Genomic DNA, 18,736 nt, shown 5'->3' on the forward strand with positions numbered 1-18,736 from the left:
CCGAGGAGCGGTAAGAGAGATGGCGCAGGACAGGGCAGTGTGGAGAAGGTTGGCAAGGACAGCGTGGAAGAAGAAGACATTTTACAATGACAATTCCTTATAGAGGAAACACATCCACGACTGCCTGCGTACCAGACGAGATGTTGCCTCCGCAACATCTGACATTCAGTTGAAAAAGGAGACACTTTGGCTTCAATTTTTTTTGTTTCTGCAATTATGGGCGACTCAAACCAAAATGGGAAATGAACGCACATTTGTGAACATGGATATGAAGACAGGTTCCCTGTGATGCTGCCTCTCAGCTCTGACAAGACAATTGTTACCCCACTAAAGCGCAGAGCCACGTATTAACCGCATGAAAGCATGTTAAGGACTTAATCAACCTCATGCAAACTGCTCCATTGTGGAGCACACCCATTCCTTCGCTGTCCTAAAGGTTTATTTTGTTACTTTATCAACACAATATAGATCCACAGCGATGTGGCAGTTGATTTGCGCCTCTGTAAATACGAAATTAAACGATTAAACCTCTAAAATTACGACCGCTGGCTATAAGAGGGTGTGTGCTGCCATTATGACCTTAAAAATTATCTGCGGTGTAACAGGTCAGCACACTAAACACGCCATCCGGAGGCAGCTGGCTCATTGACCAGGCACAGCAGTCAACACAATTTGTGAGTTTCTTAAACGCACCGTCTCTGTCCGCCCAGCACGATGAATGAGAACACCACAGTCTATCGCCAGCCCACCTGCGGTGGGGCGGAGTGTGGGCACTCCCATCTCTTCGAAGATGCCTAATCAGTGTGAACGGGTCAGTCAAATGCCCTTCACTAGAGGCAATGCTCTAGAGCTCCCTCGAGTTGAGGCCGTTCTGCCAACAGTAATGAAGGCAAAGTATTGCAGGGCTCCAACTTTGCCATGGCCTTTAACATTTTTCTTTCAAGCTAACCTGAACATTTTTTTTTATTTTACCAGGTAAGGCCCACTGAGCTATATAGTTGTTTTTCAGTTTTTTTTTTATTTTACCAGGTAAGGCCCACTGAGCTATATAGTTATTTTTCAGAAGCGCGACCTGACCACAAATGATAGCTCAACCAAGTGGCTTATCATCACGTGGACATTTAGAACTCTAAAAGGCACGTTGATTCTAAATGTGAAGGGAAAACCCGGAGGACCCGCAGAAAAATCCACACGATCACGGAGAGAGAGGACATGCAAACTCCAATATACAGGAGTCAGGATCGAACCCACGACCTCCTGCATATCAGGCACCCTACGGTCAAGCAGCAGCTCCCAGAATGCACCGTGATGTATCCAGGGTCAAGGGTCGGCCACCTTGTGCCAGGAGATGAGTTACTTCGCCTGTGATGTCACCAGGGCAGCACCTCTGCGTTGCGCCACGAAGCCGTGTGACCGTGACCTTTAATTATTTTGAATCCGTAATCACGCTTCAATCACACGTTGCTCATTACGCGGAGCCGAGATGAGGTTCTTCACTTCGTGGATTGAGATTTGCCTTAGAAGAACAACGTGGAATATTTACACGGTTTTATATTACAGACCGCAGACGTGGCCATTACTAAGAAACGATACGAGAGCTACGGGCTTTGTCTTAAATCTACACGTAAAAGTATTGTTCGGGTTAAGTCAAAGAGGTAGGTTCGGGCATGAAGAATGAAAAAACTCATCGATGCTGCTGTTAATTTAAAAAAAGTAAATCTCGCGTAAATGGTCACGGCACAACGTGAGAACAACTGCAGAGGGATGAGAGACAAATCTAGCAGCGGACTGGAGACCAAGGCAGAAGGGAAGAGAAGCAGAGGAAGAGAGCGGAGGAGATCCTATCATATCCAGATTTATACATAGCGCCTGACTGCAAGACGCTTTACAACAATTGTAACATTTTACATGAGATGATGGGGGTAGAAATAACGAGTGGGGGTTATTTAAAGTGGCGGGTGCAGCCGTGGTAAGAGCAGCGAGACGACCTCACGGGGTTCTGAGGCCTGCACCTAGGCAGGAGCAACTGGGCAGAGGACGGATCAGAAGAGAAAATGGGGGGGGGAGGGGGGGCGTTTGCCCTCCAGTGGGACGTTACAGACTGGCAACAACAACCTGTTACAGGTTGATAACAACAACCATAACAACAACGATAACCACAACGACACAAGATGGGTGTCTCCACAACACTCGCTGTTGTGTGTGCCCCAAGAGGAGGCGTCGTGAAGACACTCGCTCACCTTGACAGGCAGGAGGAGCGCTGTTCGCTTGCAGGCGGGTATCCAGTCGGCACGTCAACGTTTCATTTCCGATGAGCGTGAAACCAGCATGGCACGTGTACTTGACAATATTACCTGCATCATCGGGAGAGACATAGAGACGTGTGTGTGTGTGTGTGCGTACAGCACTTGTATATAAAATACAACCAGAAAATAGGTTTAAGAGGCTTTCGGGGCAAGTTCCGTTAGCGAGCGCCTGTGAAGGCCGGCACGATGCAGGTGATGGGGTGGGCAGCAACCACGACGGGCAGCCTTCGTCACACGAATGGCGATGGTTACACACGACGCCAGGTACTCATTTTTAGGCTGAGTCGATTTCAGCGAGGCTCAGGACCGGTTCAGATAATAAGTCCGTGAGCGGAAATTGAACTCGGACAGCCGCGTTCGGAGCACAGCGCACTTTTCGCTGCACGAACGCTCCCCACTGTGTGCATCAAAGATCCAAGAACAGAAGTGCACACGAATACCTAAAATGCATAAAGAGGCATCCCTAACATTAAGCCAATTTTCTCCGGTGTAGGCTCGCAAAGCACGAGGCATTCATTTGGGTTGAGGTGACCCTAGGCCAGGGGTCGGCAACCAAAATAACAAGAAGAGCCATTTCTTTCCAATTCGGTACAAAATTCAGTATTTCAAGAGCCGCAATGCATCTATGTACGTACATATCGTCAAGAAGCAGCCCGTAAAGAGGCGCATGCGGCTCCGGAGCCGTAGGTTGCCGACCCCTGCCCTAGGCAATATCTGCGATAGGCTCAGACACCACTTGACACACATTCTGTTCATAGCCCCGGTATCAAACTAAGGCAGGAAGGATCGGAGTGCAGTATACAGGCCACTGTGTGACCTCTCCCAGGGTATTGTGAATCAGCACGTTCAAGCGTCCCAAGACGTGTACAAAACAACGGTGATAAACAATCCATTTACCAATCATGAAGTTTTCACTCTCCATTAGCGTCTCTGCATTCGGCACCTCCGTGGGTGTCTGACAGGCCCTGAGTGGATAAGCTAAGCAAGGAGAGAACGCCACAGTCACTTGGATAATCATGACACGTTATACGCAGATTGCCAGGCAGCAGCTGCAACTTTAAATTAGTCCGCCAAGGTCACGCAATAATACGTGACCACATTTATAAGCAGACTTAGGCACACACACACACAACAACATAAACACACACATTAAAAGTCTCCCATTTAGCCATATATATCGGAGGGGCATGGGCAATTAACAAAACAACCAACCAATGCATCAGAAAGGGGGAAAAGTGAGGCTAGCAGTACACCCAGCTCTCTGTGTCTCCCCCAAGTCGAGGTTCATACAACACACAAGGAAATTGTGGAGTTAACTTGGGCAAGAACATATTCCGATACCCCTCGCGACTGATGTTGTACTTGGCCATGAGTCTCAAACAGGGGTTAAAGGGATCGTAGAAGCAGTGCGCAAACCATTAAAACACCGCAACGCAAACACTAAAGATAAAGATCCCCCATATAGCTTGTAGCAGACTATTTGGAAAATTTTGTTAGCGAGTACGCATGAAGGATGACACGGCACACAAGGGGTTGGGTGGTCAATGCCATGCCCGGCCGTCTTTGTCTTCCCGGTGTTGATGTTTACACACAGTACTAGGTTCTCATTTGAGGCTGAGTCGACCAAGGGAATGCCCAGGGAAATTTCAGATATTCATCACTGATTTTGGTCATGAGTGAATTGAACACGGGTAGCCGGCTTTGTAGCACTGCGTGATTCCCACTGCGCCACCACTCCCCAAACACAAAGACAAAGATAAAGATCCATATAGCCTTAACAGACTGTAGGGGCAAGTGCTGTTAGCGAGCACCTATGAAGGCCGGAACGGTACACGAACGAGGGGGTGTATGGCCAGCACCACGCCCGACCGCCTTTGTCTCCCTAGTGGCAATGTTTACACACCACACCAGGTACTCATTTGAGGCTGAGTCGACCTAGGGGAGGCCCGGGACCGGTTCAGATAATCGTCACTGGTGTTGGCCGTGAGTGGGAATCGAACTCGTGTCGCCGGGTTCATAGTGCAGCGCGCTAACCGCTGCACTATCGCTCCCCAAACACAACACATATACACACACACATAAAATATTTACACACACGTAAAAACACATTCACACACGTGCACACACGCAAACACAACACACACGGGCACACACACAACACACACACACACCATGAGCACACAAAGACCAAGGACAAAGATCGCCCATTTAGCCTTTTAGACTCTTGGGGCAAGTGCTGTCAACAAACACCTAAGGCCGGCAACGACACAGGAGTGGTGGCGGCAGGACAAGGCCACACACCCTTTCTTCGTCTTCCAAGTGCTGATGTGTACACAGCACACCAAGGTAATTATTTAAGGCTGAATATTAGTCATGAGGGGGAATTTAACCCGAGTTAACGGGTTCGTAATGCATTGTGCTAACCAGTGCACCACTGCACGTGAACACACGTGCATGTGAACACACACACACGGATATATACTATCATTTATGTCAAGGCTCGGTAAAGCAATAGTTGAGAACTTGGTATGACTTTAGATAGTAGTCTTGACGATGTGTTCTAGTTTGCACGATCATTAATCAATTGCCTACTTACTCATGTTATGTATCCAAGTGCACGATGCAGTCAAAGTCAAGTAAAAGTGTCTCCCAAACTCAAATGACCATCTCCACATTGAAAACGAGCATGGGGCATTGCTCACCTCCAAATGACAACCACAAAGCACGGTGCTGATGGATGGGGACAGGACAAATTTACTGTTGACCAAAATTTCTACTGGTGACCTTCCAATTCTCTCAATATTCCAATGTCACCTAGGTAAGAATAATTTTATTCATTTAGACACAAATACGTGTCCTACAGTCGCTGTGGCACACACTAGGGATTCCCAAACGTAACCAATTGCAACAGTGAAACACGTTATGCAGAGCACTATCAAGTGCACATTTAAATGCGTCATTACCTAATGTGCTATTTCACACATTCCTGGCATTCGGCAGGGGAATTGGGGCTCAGTGATCCACACCCACTCACATCCATATCCATTAGTATGGACAAGCCTGAGACGGAATACTCGAAAATTGGCAATTCTTCACCTTGTAAACATTTCACGTTCTCACTTGCCCTGCCGGGAATTACCATTAAGTTGTGATTGCAACAAATACATTTTTGTGTGACGGTCCTGATAAATGTATTAGGCCTGGCTTTACATTCTGTATGCCTATCTTGCCATTCACTATGTGTGGACAACTCTAGATGTTTCACAATAACTTTAAAAAAAATGTCCTCTGTTGACTGCAATAAAATGCACATCAGCTCACATTACAGATGGGAAAAACCTCCAGGAATCACGTTTGATTTCCATGATTCCACCTGGAATGATTCCTGCACAAATCATAATTCTTACTTGGCCAATTCCTTTGTAAAAGCATACATTTGAATGGGTGTTGTGAGATATTCTTACCGTATTCTCATTCATATGTCTCAGTATTTTGTACCTCAGAGTTAGCAACCCAAGTTTAGGTGGTGTTTCCACGAGGCCAGGAGTCGACAACCAAAATAACAAGAAGAGACATTTTTGTTTCACAAGCCACAATGCACTGTGGTGAAAATAAGACAGTGGTCCTTAATAAACGTCACGAAGCAGTTCTTAAAGATCCGCATGCGGCTCCGGATCCGCAGGTTGCTGATCCCTGCACTAGGCCAAACAGGCTTGCCAGGCCCTTCCTTACCTAACACCATTCTGCGTGCAGCCCAGTCCTCCTATGATAAACATATATTTTGCGGGTTTCACCACCCAGCTGGGAATCAAGTTGTATTCGACGAGGTGACTCATGATTCCATATCAGCAATCAGGAGAATACCCCCCGCTGTGGCATACATATGAATGGTCAATGCCAATTACGTGTCTAAAGAAATTAAATGTATTAACTGTATTTACCATGACTAGGTAGCATATTCTCTTGATTTATACTGATTGACTACGCATTATTGTGGGGATGCTCCTGCAGTGTAAGCATTATCAAGCTGCACTTGAAATACAGAGGTCACGGTATGATCTCCAGGCACAGCAGTTGAAACAATTGGCAACTTTGTCAAATCCGTCCCCCCTAACTACTGCCTCCGTATACGCAGCAGCATAAACGGGTTCACCACAGTTTGTAGATAGGTAGGTCACGTGTGTGGTGGAATTATGTGCAACTACTGCCATATCTAAAAACAAGTAAACAAAAAAAATACGCAGGCATAGAAGAGTAGGCCAAATACCCTCTCCAGGGGAGCTCTCGAGAGCTTCCTCTTGTGCAGGTCTTTCGGCCCGCAGCGGGATGGGTCAGCAACTGCAGGGCTGCACCTTCACCATTCCACGATTATATTGTGACTAAGCCACCCCTCCCGCCCCCCAACCGTACGTTCTGATGCCCTGAGTGATTGTGTGATCGTATCGTCCCATTTGTCAATGGATGACAGAAAAATAATTGTAACAATGTATTTTTTGTGTTTCATTTGCTCTCGGCTTGCTGCGTGTGACCTAATTGATGACTGAGCTAAGATAGCAAAACTTTCCACACTTTATAACTTCCCAAAGAGGAGCACGGGGTTACATTCTCTGACACTGGAATGCCCATTATTTATCTCAATTTACCTACTCACATACTCTTTGGTTCTTTCGGTAAAGTTACGTAGGTATAAGATAAAATAATATAAATCACGACGTTTCGGGCACAACACAAGCGTCCGTCATCAGGTGGGAAAGCATGTGACTTTATCGAAAGAACCAAAGAGTATGGATTCCTGCAGTCACGAAAGCTTCAAATCAAGATTTACCTACTCACCTACTGCAATCTAAAATGATAACCCAAATAAAAATTAAAGGACTACATGGCCAGCATTGTACAGGCACAAACTAACTCACTGTTATTTATCATCGATTCTGGGCAATGCCCGTTCTCCATATCGTGTTCTCTATTTTGTACTCCTATCGTTTTTGCATTGTTTGCTGTTGTAACTTGCTGACCCGCCCATACCAGACATCTGCGAAAACGAGCTTCATAGCTCATCGGATTCCACCAGTCTAAATAAAGATTCTGATTCAGAAATAACGAGGAGACAGACTGACCGGTTGATTAAAAAACAAACAAAAAATATATATTTTTTCAGAAGCGTGACCTGGCCACAAATGATAGCTCAACAAAGTTTCTTATCACATGGAAATGTATAGCAGCCAAATACTATAAACGCATGTTTTTAAATGTGGAGGGAAAAACTGGAGGACCCGGAGAAAAATCCACACGACCACAGGGAGATCATGCAAACTCCAACCATACAGGCATCAGGGTGGGGATCGAACCCACAACCTCCTGCATAAAAAGCGAGGGAGTTAACAACTATCCACCATCTCGCCCCCACAATGATTTTTCGCTCAAGGTCACTTGCATCCACTTGTTCGTTCTACGGGACGAAACAATGTTGGTAGTAATTTCGTCTCGTCGCAGTCCACCACATTGGTCCCAGCTTCTTGCCACACTGACCGTTGTAGTTGAGAACAAAGAATCCGCTGGTGGAGAAGTCGCTGTGGAACTTGATGAGCACCTGGTCGGACGTGCTGTACACAGACTCCAGCGCCGTATTGCCACTGAAGTGGCCCAACTTAGGCGAATCCTGATCGGGGCCGTCCCTGAAACACACGAGCACCGCCACCGGGGATAAATCAGTTAACGGTGTAATGATTCGGTGATTCATCGATCGGAATCGGTGGTTACGCTAGTGGTGCACGATTTGAATTGCGTGTGAAATATTCGTTTTGTTCCACTTGTATGTAAATGATATGCTAATTTTACAGATTAGGCTAGCGGAGTAAAAATAAATTGCACAAATGAAGAACGATGGAAGTGATGTTTGAAAAAGAAGACAAAAATGATTGATTCTTAAATTAAATCACGACACTTAATCACATCAATTGTATAGATTTTTTGGCAGGATGAATCGTTACCTGCTTAATAATTAGCCAGCAAATAGGTTCAATATCTCAAGATCAGTGCCTTAACATGCATGTTCTGTGAGGTCAATTGATTGAATTTCCAGGTACTTATTCTGAAAAAAGATATTTCAGCTTATTTCACCCCACAACAATTACAATGCATCCCAGCTGGGTTCTTCCCACAAAGTGTTATTAATTATCATAGACCCGAAGATTATACGAGTCTCAACTAACGATATGAGTCTCATATTCTTGGTTATTTCGGTAAAGTCACGTAGAAGGGAAATAATACAATAATAAAAATAAACATTATAAAATACAATTCTCACGACGTTTCGGCCACAATGCAAGCAGCCGTACTCAGGTGAAGAAACAGATAATTTAATTTTATTATGTTTTTTTTTATTTCCCTTCTACGTGACTTTACCGAAAGAACCAAGAATATGAATCACTGTAGTCACGAAAGCTGTAAATCGATATATGAGTCTCAGTTAACCAACAACCAGGGTTTCAACTCAAGGCTCTTCTGGTTGCAAATTGGGCAATGTATCCCAGTGCCACCAAACCACATAATAGAAAAAAAGTCAAAAGTGTCCATCGACAAATGAGTACAGGACACTGCTCATCACGTCTATGGTGAGCCCAGACCAAGTACAGTAGTGGGAGAACGACACAACTCCCTACTGCTAGCACATTGGGCGAGAATGCAGAGAATTGTCTAAAGCATCTCTCATGATGCCCACAGGCTATGATCGAACATCACGCGAAACAAGTGGCCGTCACACATTCCATAGACGTCCATGAACCTCGGCTCAAGGCGTTGCCTCAATGAAACAAAAGTGTGAACCTGCAAAGTGGCACCATATCGTCAATGGCTACTCCATAGCGAACATCAGCTAATGATATGCTGCTGATAAGATATATATGTATCCTCATTAAATTTTGAATAACAAAATCTTTACCTTCGAGCGACATATTTGTGTTTGTACAATCAGTCTGTTGGGGAGAGGGGGGGATGCCACGAAAATAATTGAAAGGAAGACCGATTGATTGAAATTGTATAATTTCAGGAAAAATATATAAATTGGTATTTTATTGAAAATCCCGATTATAATGACTTTGATAAATGCATCAAGGTCAGATGGCATGGACGCTGCTTTGCATTCTATAATGAAAATAATGTTGCACAAGTAAATTTGAGCACAGGCTGTTAGCATTTAGATTAAATACAATTATGAAGTTGCACGGCTTCAGTGGCCTTTTATACCAGATCCAAAGTCCACACGTAAACACAAACCCTCAGTTCCACCTCATATAACTGTGAGGGCAAGTGCTGTTAGTGAGCACCTATTAAGGGTTGGTCTGCGTGGGAGGGGATGGTGTGTTGCCAGCATCATGCTCTCCCCTGCTCAGCACACGATTTAAAGCTTTCGTGACTGCAGGGATTCATCTTCTTGGTTCTTTCGGTAAAGTCACGTAGAATGGAAATAATAAAATAAAATAAAACATAATAAAATAATTCTCACGACGTTTATTTCCATTCCACGTGACTTTACCGAAAGAACCAAGAAGATAAAGCACATGATTGCAATTTATGGCTGAGTCGAGCTAGGGGTATGCAAGCCATGATTAGATACTGCCAGCCCCTGAAGCCAGAAGTCAAATCTAGCTCGCCAGGATTGCAGTGCAGTGTATGATACACACATTCACAGAGACAAAGTTCCCCCATGTTGTCGCACTATTAAGGGCCACACAGAACACAAGGCTCCATGCCCGTTTGACTTCGCATCCCAAATTGCACACGAGGGGGGAGGGGTGGTCAGAACCACCCCCAGCTGCCTTTGTCTACCCAGTGGCGATGTTTACACATCGTACCAGGTACCCGTTTGAGGCTGAGTCAACCTAGGGGAGGTCCAAAACATATTCAGATAATCGTTACTGGTGTTGGCCGTGAGCGGGAATTGAACTCGGGTGGCCAGGTTCGTAGCACAGCGCGCTAACCATTGCACTACCGCTCACTGTCGCACTACCCACAAACACATATGTACATACAGAGAGACATACGCGCAAGAATCCACCAAATTACACTCTCACAAGCAATTTTTTCCTTGAACATTATCAGTGTTTAAAAAGTGACTTTCGAATCAAGCACGATGAAAAAAAAAGTTGAGTTTTAAATACATTCACATCAATCCAAGAGAATAGGGGCTTGGCACTGAAAGCCTTCGAATGGGTTAATTCTCTCTACTTACCAGACGGTGATGAAGTCATACACGGGTTCGGTTTTCAGCTGTGTGAAGTTTATATAAATTCCATTCCCCGGTGGAACGTGGATGTGCCAGAAGCAATCTTGGAAGTCGGGGTAGTCATCGGGATACGCTGGCGAATAAATTGTCCCATTCAGCGCCGTGATGTTCTGCCCGCAAGGAGCTGCAATGCATAACAGCGTACATATTAAATGTAGGCCAGGGATTGAAACTGGTTCGTAGGAATTCTAATGAAGTGCGCTAACCGCTACGACACCATGTCATACACAGCACAGGCAAACATACAGCTGTCATTGTGCACAACAAGAGCTGAAATTCACGCGTGTCACTGCAATCGTGTGTGCCAGGCTAGGTGCACTTTGAGGTCAAGTGATCCGTTGAAAGTTTCCTGGCAGAAGGTCAAGGGACAGGCCCATGTGTTAGGAGTTCATCATCGGCATTGTCCCCTCAGCCATTCGTTTGAAAGTATCTTCTCTAGCTTACACCATGCCCTTTGAAGTCACCTCTACAGTATCTATACAATGAAAACCTGCTTGGGCATGTGAAGACTGGGTATGCGGTCTACATGACCAAAAATGCCCAATCCTTATTTACATGCACACGTACATACTGTGTGGACGCACATACATATTTTACTTAAAAGTTTCTGCTGTTTGGCACATTCCTTTCAAATATTCTTGGAAGTCCGGGTACAAAAAAAAAACTTTAACGGCAAATATGGTAAGAAGTGCAATCTTATACATCCACCGTCGATTGATCTGTGGGACATCCAGCTGCTGTGAGTACACAACACACACCTGTGCAGTCATTCCCCTGCATCCTGGGTAGCCTGCTCCCCTCCCACATTCAACATTCTTCATGCGAGATCTTCTAACCAAGAAGTATGGAGGCTCATTGAGGTTTTCCCCTCAGTAGTGTAAACAAATATTTGACATTGCCAGAGGATGCATACAGCAATATCTCACGCTGAAAATAGTATTGCTAACTTATAATCGGAGGGAGAATTTATCACGTTGGTGACTTAGGCCGTCGTGCCATTTGCACGTCGACGCCTGCCAATCAGCGCATTTGTTATTAAAATTCGACTGGAATCGATAACCAGTCCGCTGCTTCCATAACCGGTAACCGATTATAACAGTGGTTACCGGTTCACAGGTTGTCGTTTAGCAACCCTATCCTACACACGACTGTATTGTGCAACACCATGCAAGGAAACGGTCCTCCTCTCTGATATAGACCATAAATTAAGTTATACAGATGTACTTCAATCACCCCCAAATCAGCACGCGAAAAAAACCCTTGCTCTGTGACAACCTCCATTTTATTCATCATAGAACTTCACTCCTCAGAATTTAAATGTGTGAAATCGCCGTGCAAATTGGCTGGCTGGCCGAGAGTTCACAACGGCTACGGAACAGCAAGAGAACAATGATCCAGCACTGCTGCTGAGACGCTGAGTTACATTTCAAATTCCCACCGTATGCCAATAAACCGTGCACTCTCGTGCAGTGAGTTCATAACCTAGTTCGATATAAAAAAAAAACTTGAAAGTTGATTCATATTCTGAAACCAAAACTTAAAGCCAATGCACATGTTGTGTTCATCCCTGGCTGTTGTTTTTGCAAGACTTTCGCAGTCTGAGCCTGTTCCAGTGGCATTCAACATACACAGAACCTGATTGAAATGGATTGCCAGATTCAAGATTTAACATGTCTTCGTGATCTGAATGTTAATAATGGAATTGGAGTGATGGTGTAGCTGTGGTGCATTGTCCATAATAAATTAATCTATACTCTTTGGTTCTTTCGGTAAAGTGACGTAGGTATAAAATAAAATAAATCACGACGTTTCGGGCACTACACAAGCGTCCATCATCAGGTGGGAAAGCATTGACATTTTGCAATAACTGCAAAAACTTTAGTTTTTTTTACCAATTACGAGGTTTTTACTTCAGGGATAAAAGTATTGTTTTCATATATTGCAATGTACACCATACTTTGAGTTCACGCACGAAGGCGTTGCAACACTCCTCGTACGGAATCTAAATTGGCCAGTTGGCAGTCTGTATGGCTGAGGCAGTCATGTCACTATGATGGAGAGCGAATGGCCAACACTTTGCCTATTCATATATTATTTTTATTTTAAGGCAGTGTTCTTGACGAATGTTGTTATTCTCGCGCTTGTGCACCGCTGCCAACGCCAAATCAGCAATAGCGGCAGCATCAACAAACACTATGTATGGGTTTATTATTGCTGAATCCTACCACTGACCAGTCGTGCCATTACCCAGCAGAGAAATATGAATCACCTCCACACTCCTATGTTACATCCTATGTGTAAATACGTTTATAAATACTGATATCGACCCATATGCTCCTCATGCACAGCACAATATGGTTAAAATGATTCCCTTCCAGCCAGTTTCAAATGGACAATTGCCCTCATCAATTTGAATGCAAGCGCTTTGAACAATATCTCATTTAAAAGTGTATCTTCCTGACATTTAAATATCAATAATAATAATGATATTTGTTTAACCAGGAGAGCTTCGGTTATTTTTAAGACTCCTTTGCAGGAAGGAGTATTGGAATGTTTGGCTTGTGCTGTTCACAAGCGTTTGGCTTGCGTGAGGAAATCGAGTCGCGCGATTTAACCTGCGCACGCGAGTAGATTCGACAGTTTACGTTATAAATAGTTTACGAATAAATCAATCGAAGATCAATTTTAAAACAGTATAGGCAACTTAATTGTTTTCTGATGGTTGAATATTGATTGTAGGTCTCTGTGTTTTGATTATGATTATCACACTTTTCACTGTTGTTTTTTGTTTACTTTCCCTTTACGCATATACTCTAAATTGATTTCGTGAGCCAGGTGTCACCCTTGGGCAATTAAGCATTTTTAATCTGAGGGTTCGCTCCAGATGTTTGCATGCACTACTACTGCTGCTTACTACAACTGCACATAAAAGCACAACCTGTGGCGCTAAATAGGGGTGGCCACAAATCACCGTGAACTAGATTGACAAGTGTAGGCCGTGTTCCAGGATGTTTGTTCAAAGTCAAATTTGAAAGCTGAGGAGGCCAAGGTGGCCCTGGAGGCGGAGGGGGGGGGGGGGCCAAAACAGCATGTGAGAACTGAATCACATCCACGAGATGGAGTGTGGATAACAGTCACCGTGGGTTCAAACTGGGTTCTCAAGTGTAGCTAACGGTTTCCATCTCGCCACCAATGACTGGACACAAATCTAATAATATTACTTTTTGGCTGGTTTTTGACTCCTTCGAGCTCCGAGACTTTCGCATGTTGATCGATTTGCACACGATTACCACTATTTGTAGGACATCTAATTGAATGGTGTGCACAAAGGGGGCGAATGAAGTAATTTATGATGACGCTGTTCTGAGACAACATCCTCCTGGGTAAGTCGTCGACATTTTGGTGCAACTGCTAGCTACGAGTTAAGAATGGAAATACATTTGTCTCGTGGCCTCAAGCCAATAGTAAAAATAGAATATAATTGGGCGATTTTTTTCTAATCTTTATCTAGTCACAACCGAAAAATATAACTCGAGTTTTCTTGCAAAACGCATTTCATTAGGTCGCATATATTTTAAATCATAAAATTATTCACGTTGAGATGTCATCGTAATGTGGTATATTGTGAGCGGATTAAAAAAAAACTTCTAGCTTTCAGAGCTCAATAAGGATCGTTTTTATGCAAAGAAAGCAACAGTAGCATGGATGGAATATAATGACTTTTGCTTTGCATGGCAATTGCATTCATCGTGCTTTAATAATTTCACGTGTTCTAAAAATACAAATCATATTCTAGATTTGAAGCTTTCGTGACTGCAATGATTCATATTCTAAGTTTTTTCCGGCAAAGTCACGTAGGTAAAAAATAAAATAAAAATAACTAAATTAAATCACGACGTTTTGGAGGCAACACAAAGTCTCCGTCTTCAGGTGGGACCGTCACAGCCAAATTCACTGTGGCTGTGACGGTCCCACCTGAAGACGGAGACTTGTGTTGCCTCCGAAACGTCGTGATTTAATTTAGTTTTTTTTTTACCTACGTGACTTTACCGAAAAAACCTAAGAGTATACAAATCATACTTGATTTACACATTATCCAACCTCGTGGCACTGCGGCATAGCGACAGCTCACAAATCATAAGGTCACAAGTTCACATCTTGGTTGGAGATCGACTTAATCCATCGACCCTTTGAAGGTTAACAACACCGTGAGAAGTTAACATTGGTCAAGTACTCAAGTTTACTAACCAGGTTTAAAACTCAAGAGACCAGGATCGTCTCACTTGCAAAAGTAACCCGGCTCGCAAATATTCCAAAGGAATAATAAAAAAGTAAGTACAACGATGAATCGGATCAAAAACAACAACATGGAAATTAACAACAGATTCGTCAATAATAAAATTGTGGCTTTTAAAGAAAAAACAAATAATAGGTGATGTTTTGGGCAATGGTTCTGATTCAGAGCACATAGAAATAGAGCAGTGGAAATTTCGAATGGGACTATGGCATATCAGAAGCCACTGATGGCGATGAGCAATGCCCGCACGCACACTCGTCTGAACAGGGGAACTGCGCCTTTGGCACTGTGAGAACGCCACAAGCTCTCCTTCCTGCAACGACTGGAACATAATGTCCTTTTGGACCTGCCTTTTCATCACTACGTGACGTAGATATAATGACAAAGCGTGCACACGGGGGATATAATTTAAACGTGTTTATTCTCTTGGATCGAGGCATGCATAAGATATATCTAAATGAGGAAAATTTATTTTATTCAAATGTAACGATTGACTATTTAGTCTCTGACCTTCTATCCCATGATACTTACAACAAAGCAACGGCAAGACCATCGCTACAAAATGTAAATTGTCTGAACATGTGAGAGCACCCCTCCCGATCAGATGTTTTTAAAGTGATCTTGAAATGCAAATCACTGACGGCGCAGCTCGAAATAAATTCCGAAGTCCCGTTGATATATTCACTCGCTCGTTCGTTCGTTTACGCACACAGCCAAGTTAGATGTTCGCGAGCCAGCAAGTGTCGCGCAGTGGAGGCCTGTGCCTACAGAAACAACGCCAGCGAACATTTGCTGCGAAGTGGAGGTGCTGCCACCACAGTGCTTGTGTCAGGCTATGTACACCTTAAGGCAGGGGTCCTCAAACTTTTTAAACAGGGGGCCAGTTCACTGTCCCTCAGACCGTTGGAGGGCCGGACTATAGTTAAAAAAACTATGAACAAATTCCTATGCACACTGCATATATCTTATTTTGAAGTGAAGAAACAAAACGGGAACAAATACAATATTTAAAATGAAGAACAAGTAAAGTTAAATCAACAAACTTTCCAGTATTTCAATGGGAACTATGGGCCTGCTTTTGGCTAATGAGATGGTCAATGTCCGGTTCCATATTTGTCACTGCTAGTCGTAACAAGTGATGCAAGTGTGTATCCGTTAGTCTAGATCTGGTTGGAGATTTCAAATGTTTCATTCTGGTACAAGTATGTTCACAGACATAAGTGCTGCCAAAGATGGTTGCCATTTTGAGTGCATGGTTCCTGAGATGAGGATATGTCTCAGAGGGAAGAGATGCATAGAAATTATGAAGGCTGCTTGACTTGAATGCGTCTTTCAGAGAGTCACAATTCTGCAGTTCAGCCAGTTCCATTTGGTAAATTGTATCCACATTTTCAATGTCAATAGAAAATGGGTTACGGAAAAGCTGTATGTCCTGTTCATGGAGATGAAGCTCTTTAAATCTAAATTGGAACTCCTTTTGCAATTTTTCCAATGAATCCACACATGTTTTGTTTGGGAATGCAACCAATGGTTTTTCTGCTAACAGATTTTGAGTTGTGGGGAGATGGCAGAAGTTTTCCTCCTTCACTTGTTTGATGAGGAGGCCTAATTTTACTTCAAATGCTTTGACATGTGATTGCATATCACAGATGAGCTTCCCCTTTTCTTGAAGTTGCACATTGAAACTGTTGAGTAGCTCTGTTACATCTGTCATAAAGGCAAGGTGCCATTTCCATTCTGCATCATTGAGCTCTGGTACTTCTTTGTTTTTTGAAAGCAGAAAGGCTGTAATCTGTGGAAGTAAGTCATAGAAACGTTTCAAAACTCTCCCTCGACTCAGCCAACGGACTTCTGTGTGGTACAGAACATCTTCATAGTCAACATTTAGCTCAGACAGAAATTCCTGAAATTGTCTGTGGTTTAGTGCATGAGCTCTAATGAAGTTAACACAAGATACCACAATTTTCATAACAGAGTCCCACTTAAGTGATTTACTACACAGCGCTTGTTGGTGGATGAGGCAGTGTATGGCTATTGGATGAGAATGGTTATGTTTGTCCATCTCTTGGTTAATGCGAGCAATTACTCCTTTCTTAGACCCCACCATGCTAGGAGCACCATCAGTTGTCACACTGGCTAGTTTAGCCCAGTTCAGCTCCAAACCATTCACAGTTTGGCAAACCTTTTCATAGATATCCTCTCCTGTAGTTGTTCCTTTGATGCTTTGCAGTGCAGCAAGCTCTTCTGTGACTTCGAAATAGTCATTCGTCCCACGAATAAAAATTAAAAGTTGTGCAGAATCACGAACATCATTGCTTTCGTCGAGTGCCAACGAAAAATAGGAAAGTTTTTTTGTGGAGTTTTGCAAATGCTGATGCAAATTGTCTCCCATTTCTTCAATCCTCCGTGTAATTGTAGGTCCTGAAAGACTCACTGTACTAAATAAATCGGCCTTCTCTGGACACATCTCTTTGGCAACAGAAAGAAGGCATTCTTTAACAAATTCTCCCTCCACGAATGGTCTGCCAGTGCACGCTATTAGCTTAGCAACTTGAAAACTTGCTCGCAGTGATGAAATATTTAGCTGCTTCTGCTTCACAAAAGTATTTTGCTGAGTTGTTAATGTATTTTATCCTTTCTCACTTCTCCGACCAAACAATCATATTTATCTTTATGTTGAGTTTCATAGTGTCGACGTAAATTGTATTCTTTGAACACAGACACTATATTCTGGCATATCAGACACACAGCTCTTTCCTTGTACTGCATGAAAAAGTAATCATAAGTCCACTGTTCTTTGAATATCCTACACTCCGAGTGCATTTTTCTCTTTCTTGACATCATTGTTTCCTAGGGAGTCAAAATTGATATTAGTAAAATACCAATATATATACAGCGCTACAAAAACAATATACCAGCAATAACTTTGCCCGCACAGAGACATACTGTACAGACTGTACTGCCCATCAATGCAGTCTGATTGGGGGAACTCCGCCCCCTCTCACTCTTCCACCAATGACCGTCCTTCTCATGCAGAAAAAAAGTAACAGACAGGCAGCGGCGGCAAAAACACCCGGCGGGCCGGATAAATGTCCTCGGCGGGCCGCATGTGGCCCGCGGGCCGTAGTTTGAGGACCCCTGCCTTAAGGCAAGTTGCCACAGAAAGATTTACATGTTAACCAGTGTTCAGTTTTTTGTCCTTCCCCCGCACCTCTGATTAGCACGGCTGGCTATGTACGGTGCAAAATAAGTTCAATATACATACAAAGAGGAAAGCGCTACTCAAAAGTCAGTCACTCTCTGCTCAATTAAGCATTATACAGCTAGAGGTAACTTCTTTATTACAATCCAACACTCCAACAGTCCAACAGTCCTGATACTCTGTAACAGCTCCCAGGTACACAGCCTAGGTACACAGCCTAGATACACTACTCTGGCTACGCTCTGGAACTCGGTCTCACCAGGTCGTAGAGTCGGGAGTTCCAGAGTCCCACCATTGGCTCTCACAGCGTCCCAGGGTCCTCAGATGGCTGGCCTTGTGTCTTGGGTCTTGAGCTACGACTGGCCCTGATCGTCCAGGGAGCTCCCCTTTTATGCCCAGTCCCCAACGAGGGGTGGGGCCGTGTGCGCCCCCAGATATCCCATAGAGCACACACAACCCCCCCCCCTTTGGCGGCGCCAAGCGGCTTAAGCGCCTGGGCCACCCGGGAACCCAACGCCTGGCGCCAAGAGGCTTAAGCGTCTACCCCGCCTGGGAACCCAGCGCCTGGCGCCAAGAGACTTAAGCGCCTGGCCTGCCCAGAGCTCCCAGCAGCCCCTCCCTTCTTATGTCACTACACATGGATTAAA

At 44.0% G+C, this 18,736-nt stretch overlaps 1 protein-coding gene across 2 annotated transcripts in view; it reads right to left on the bottom strand.

Annotated features, from left to right (window-relative positions):
• Window positions 1-18,736, bottom strand: part of LOC133353404 (CUB and sushi domain-containing protein 3-like) — a 634,534-nt gene that overhangs the window by 91,956 nt on the left and 523,842 nt on the right. For both annotated transcript variants that reach the window (XM_061569655.1, XM_061569654.1), the window contains exons 43-46: window positions 10,537-10,714; window positions 7,836-7,981; window positions 3,204-3,284; window positions 2,241-2,354 (exon numbers count right to left, since the gene is read on the bottom strand). In XM_061569655.1, coding sequence (XP_061425639.1) covers window positions 2,241-2,354; window positions 3,204-3,284; window positions 7,836-7,981; window positions 10,537-10,714 — 519 coding nt within the window. The remainder of the gene's footprint in view (window positions 1-2,240; window positions 2,355-3,203; window positions 3,285-7,835; window positions 7,982-10,536; window positions 10,715-18,736) is intronic.

This window comes from Lethenteron reissneri, chromosome 43 (genome assembly GCF_015708825.2).
Source record: "Lethenteron reissneri isolate LAM-NWPU_2019-01 chromosome 43, ASM1570882v1, whole genome shotgun sequence".
Classification (NCBI taxonomy): Eukaryota; Metazoa; Chordata; class Hyperoartia; order Petromyzontiformes; family Petromyzontidae; genus Lethenteron; species Lethenteron reissneri.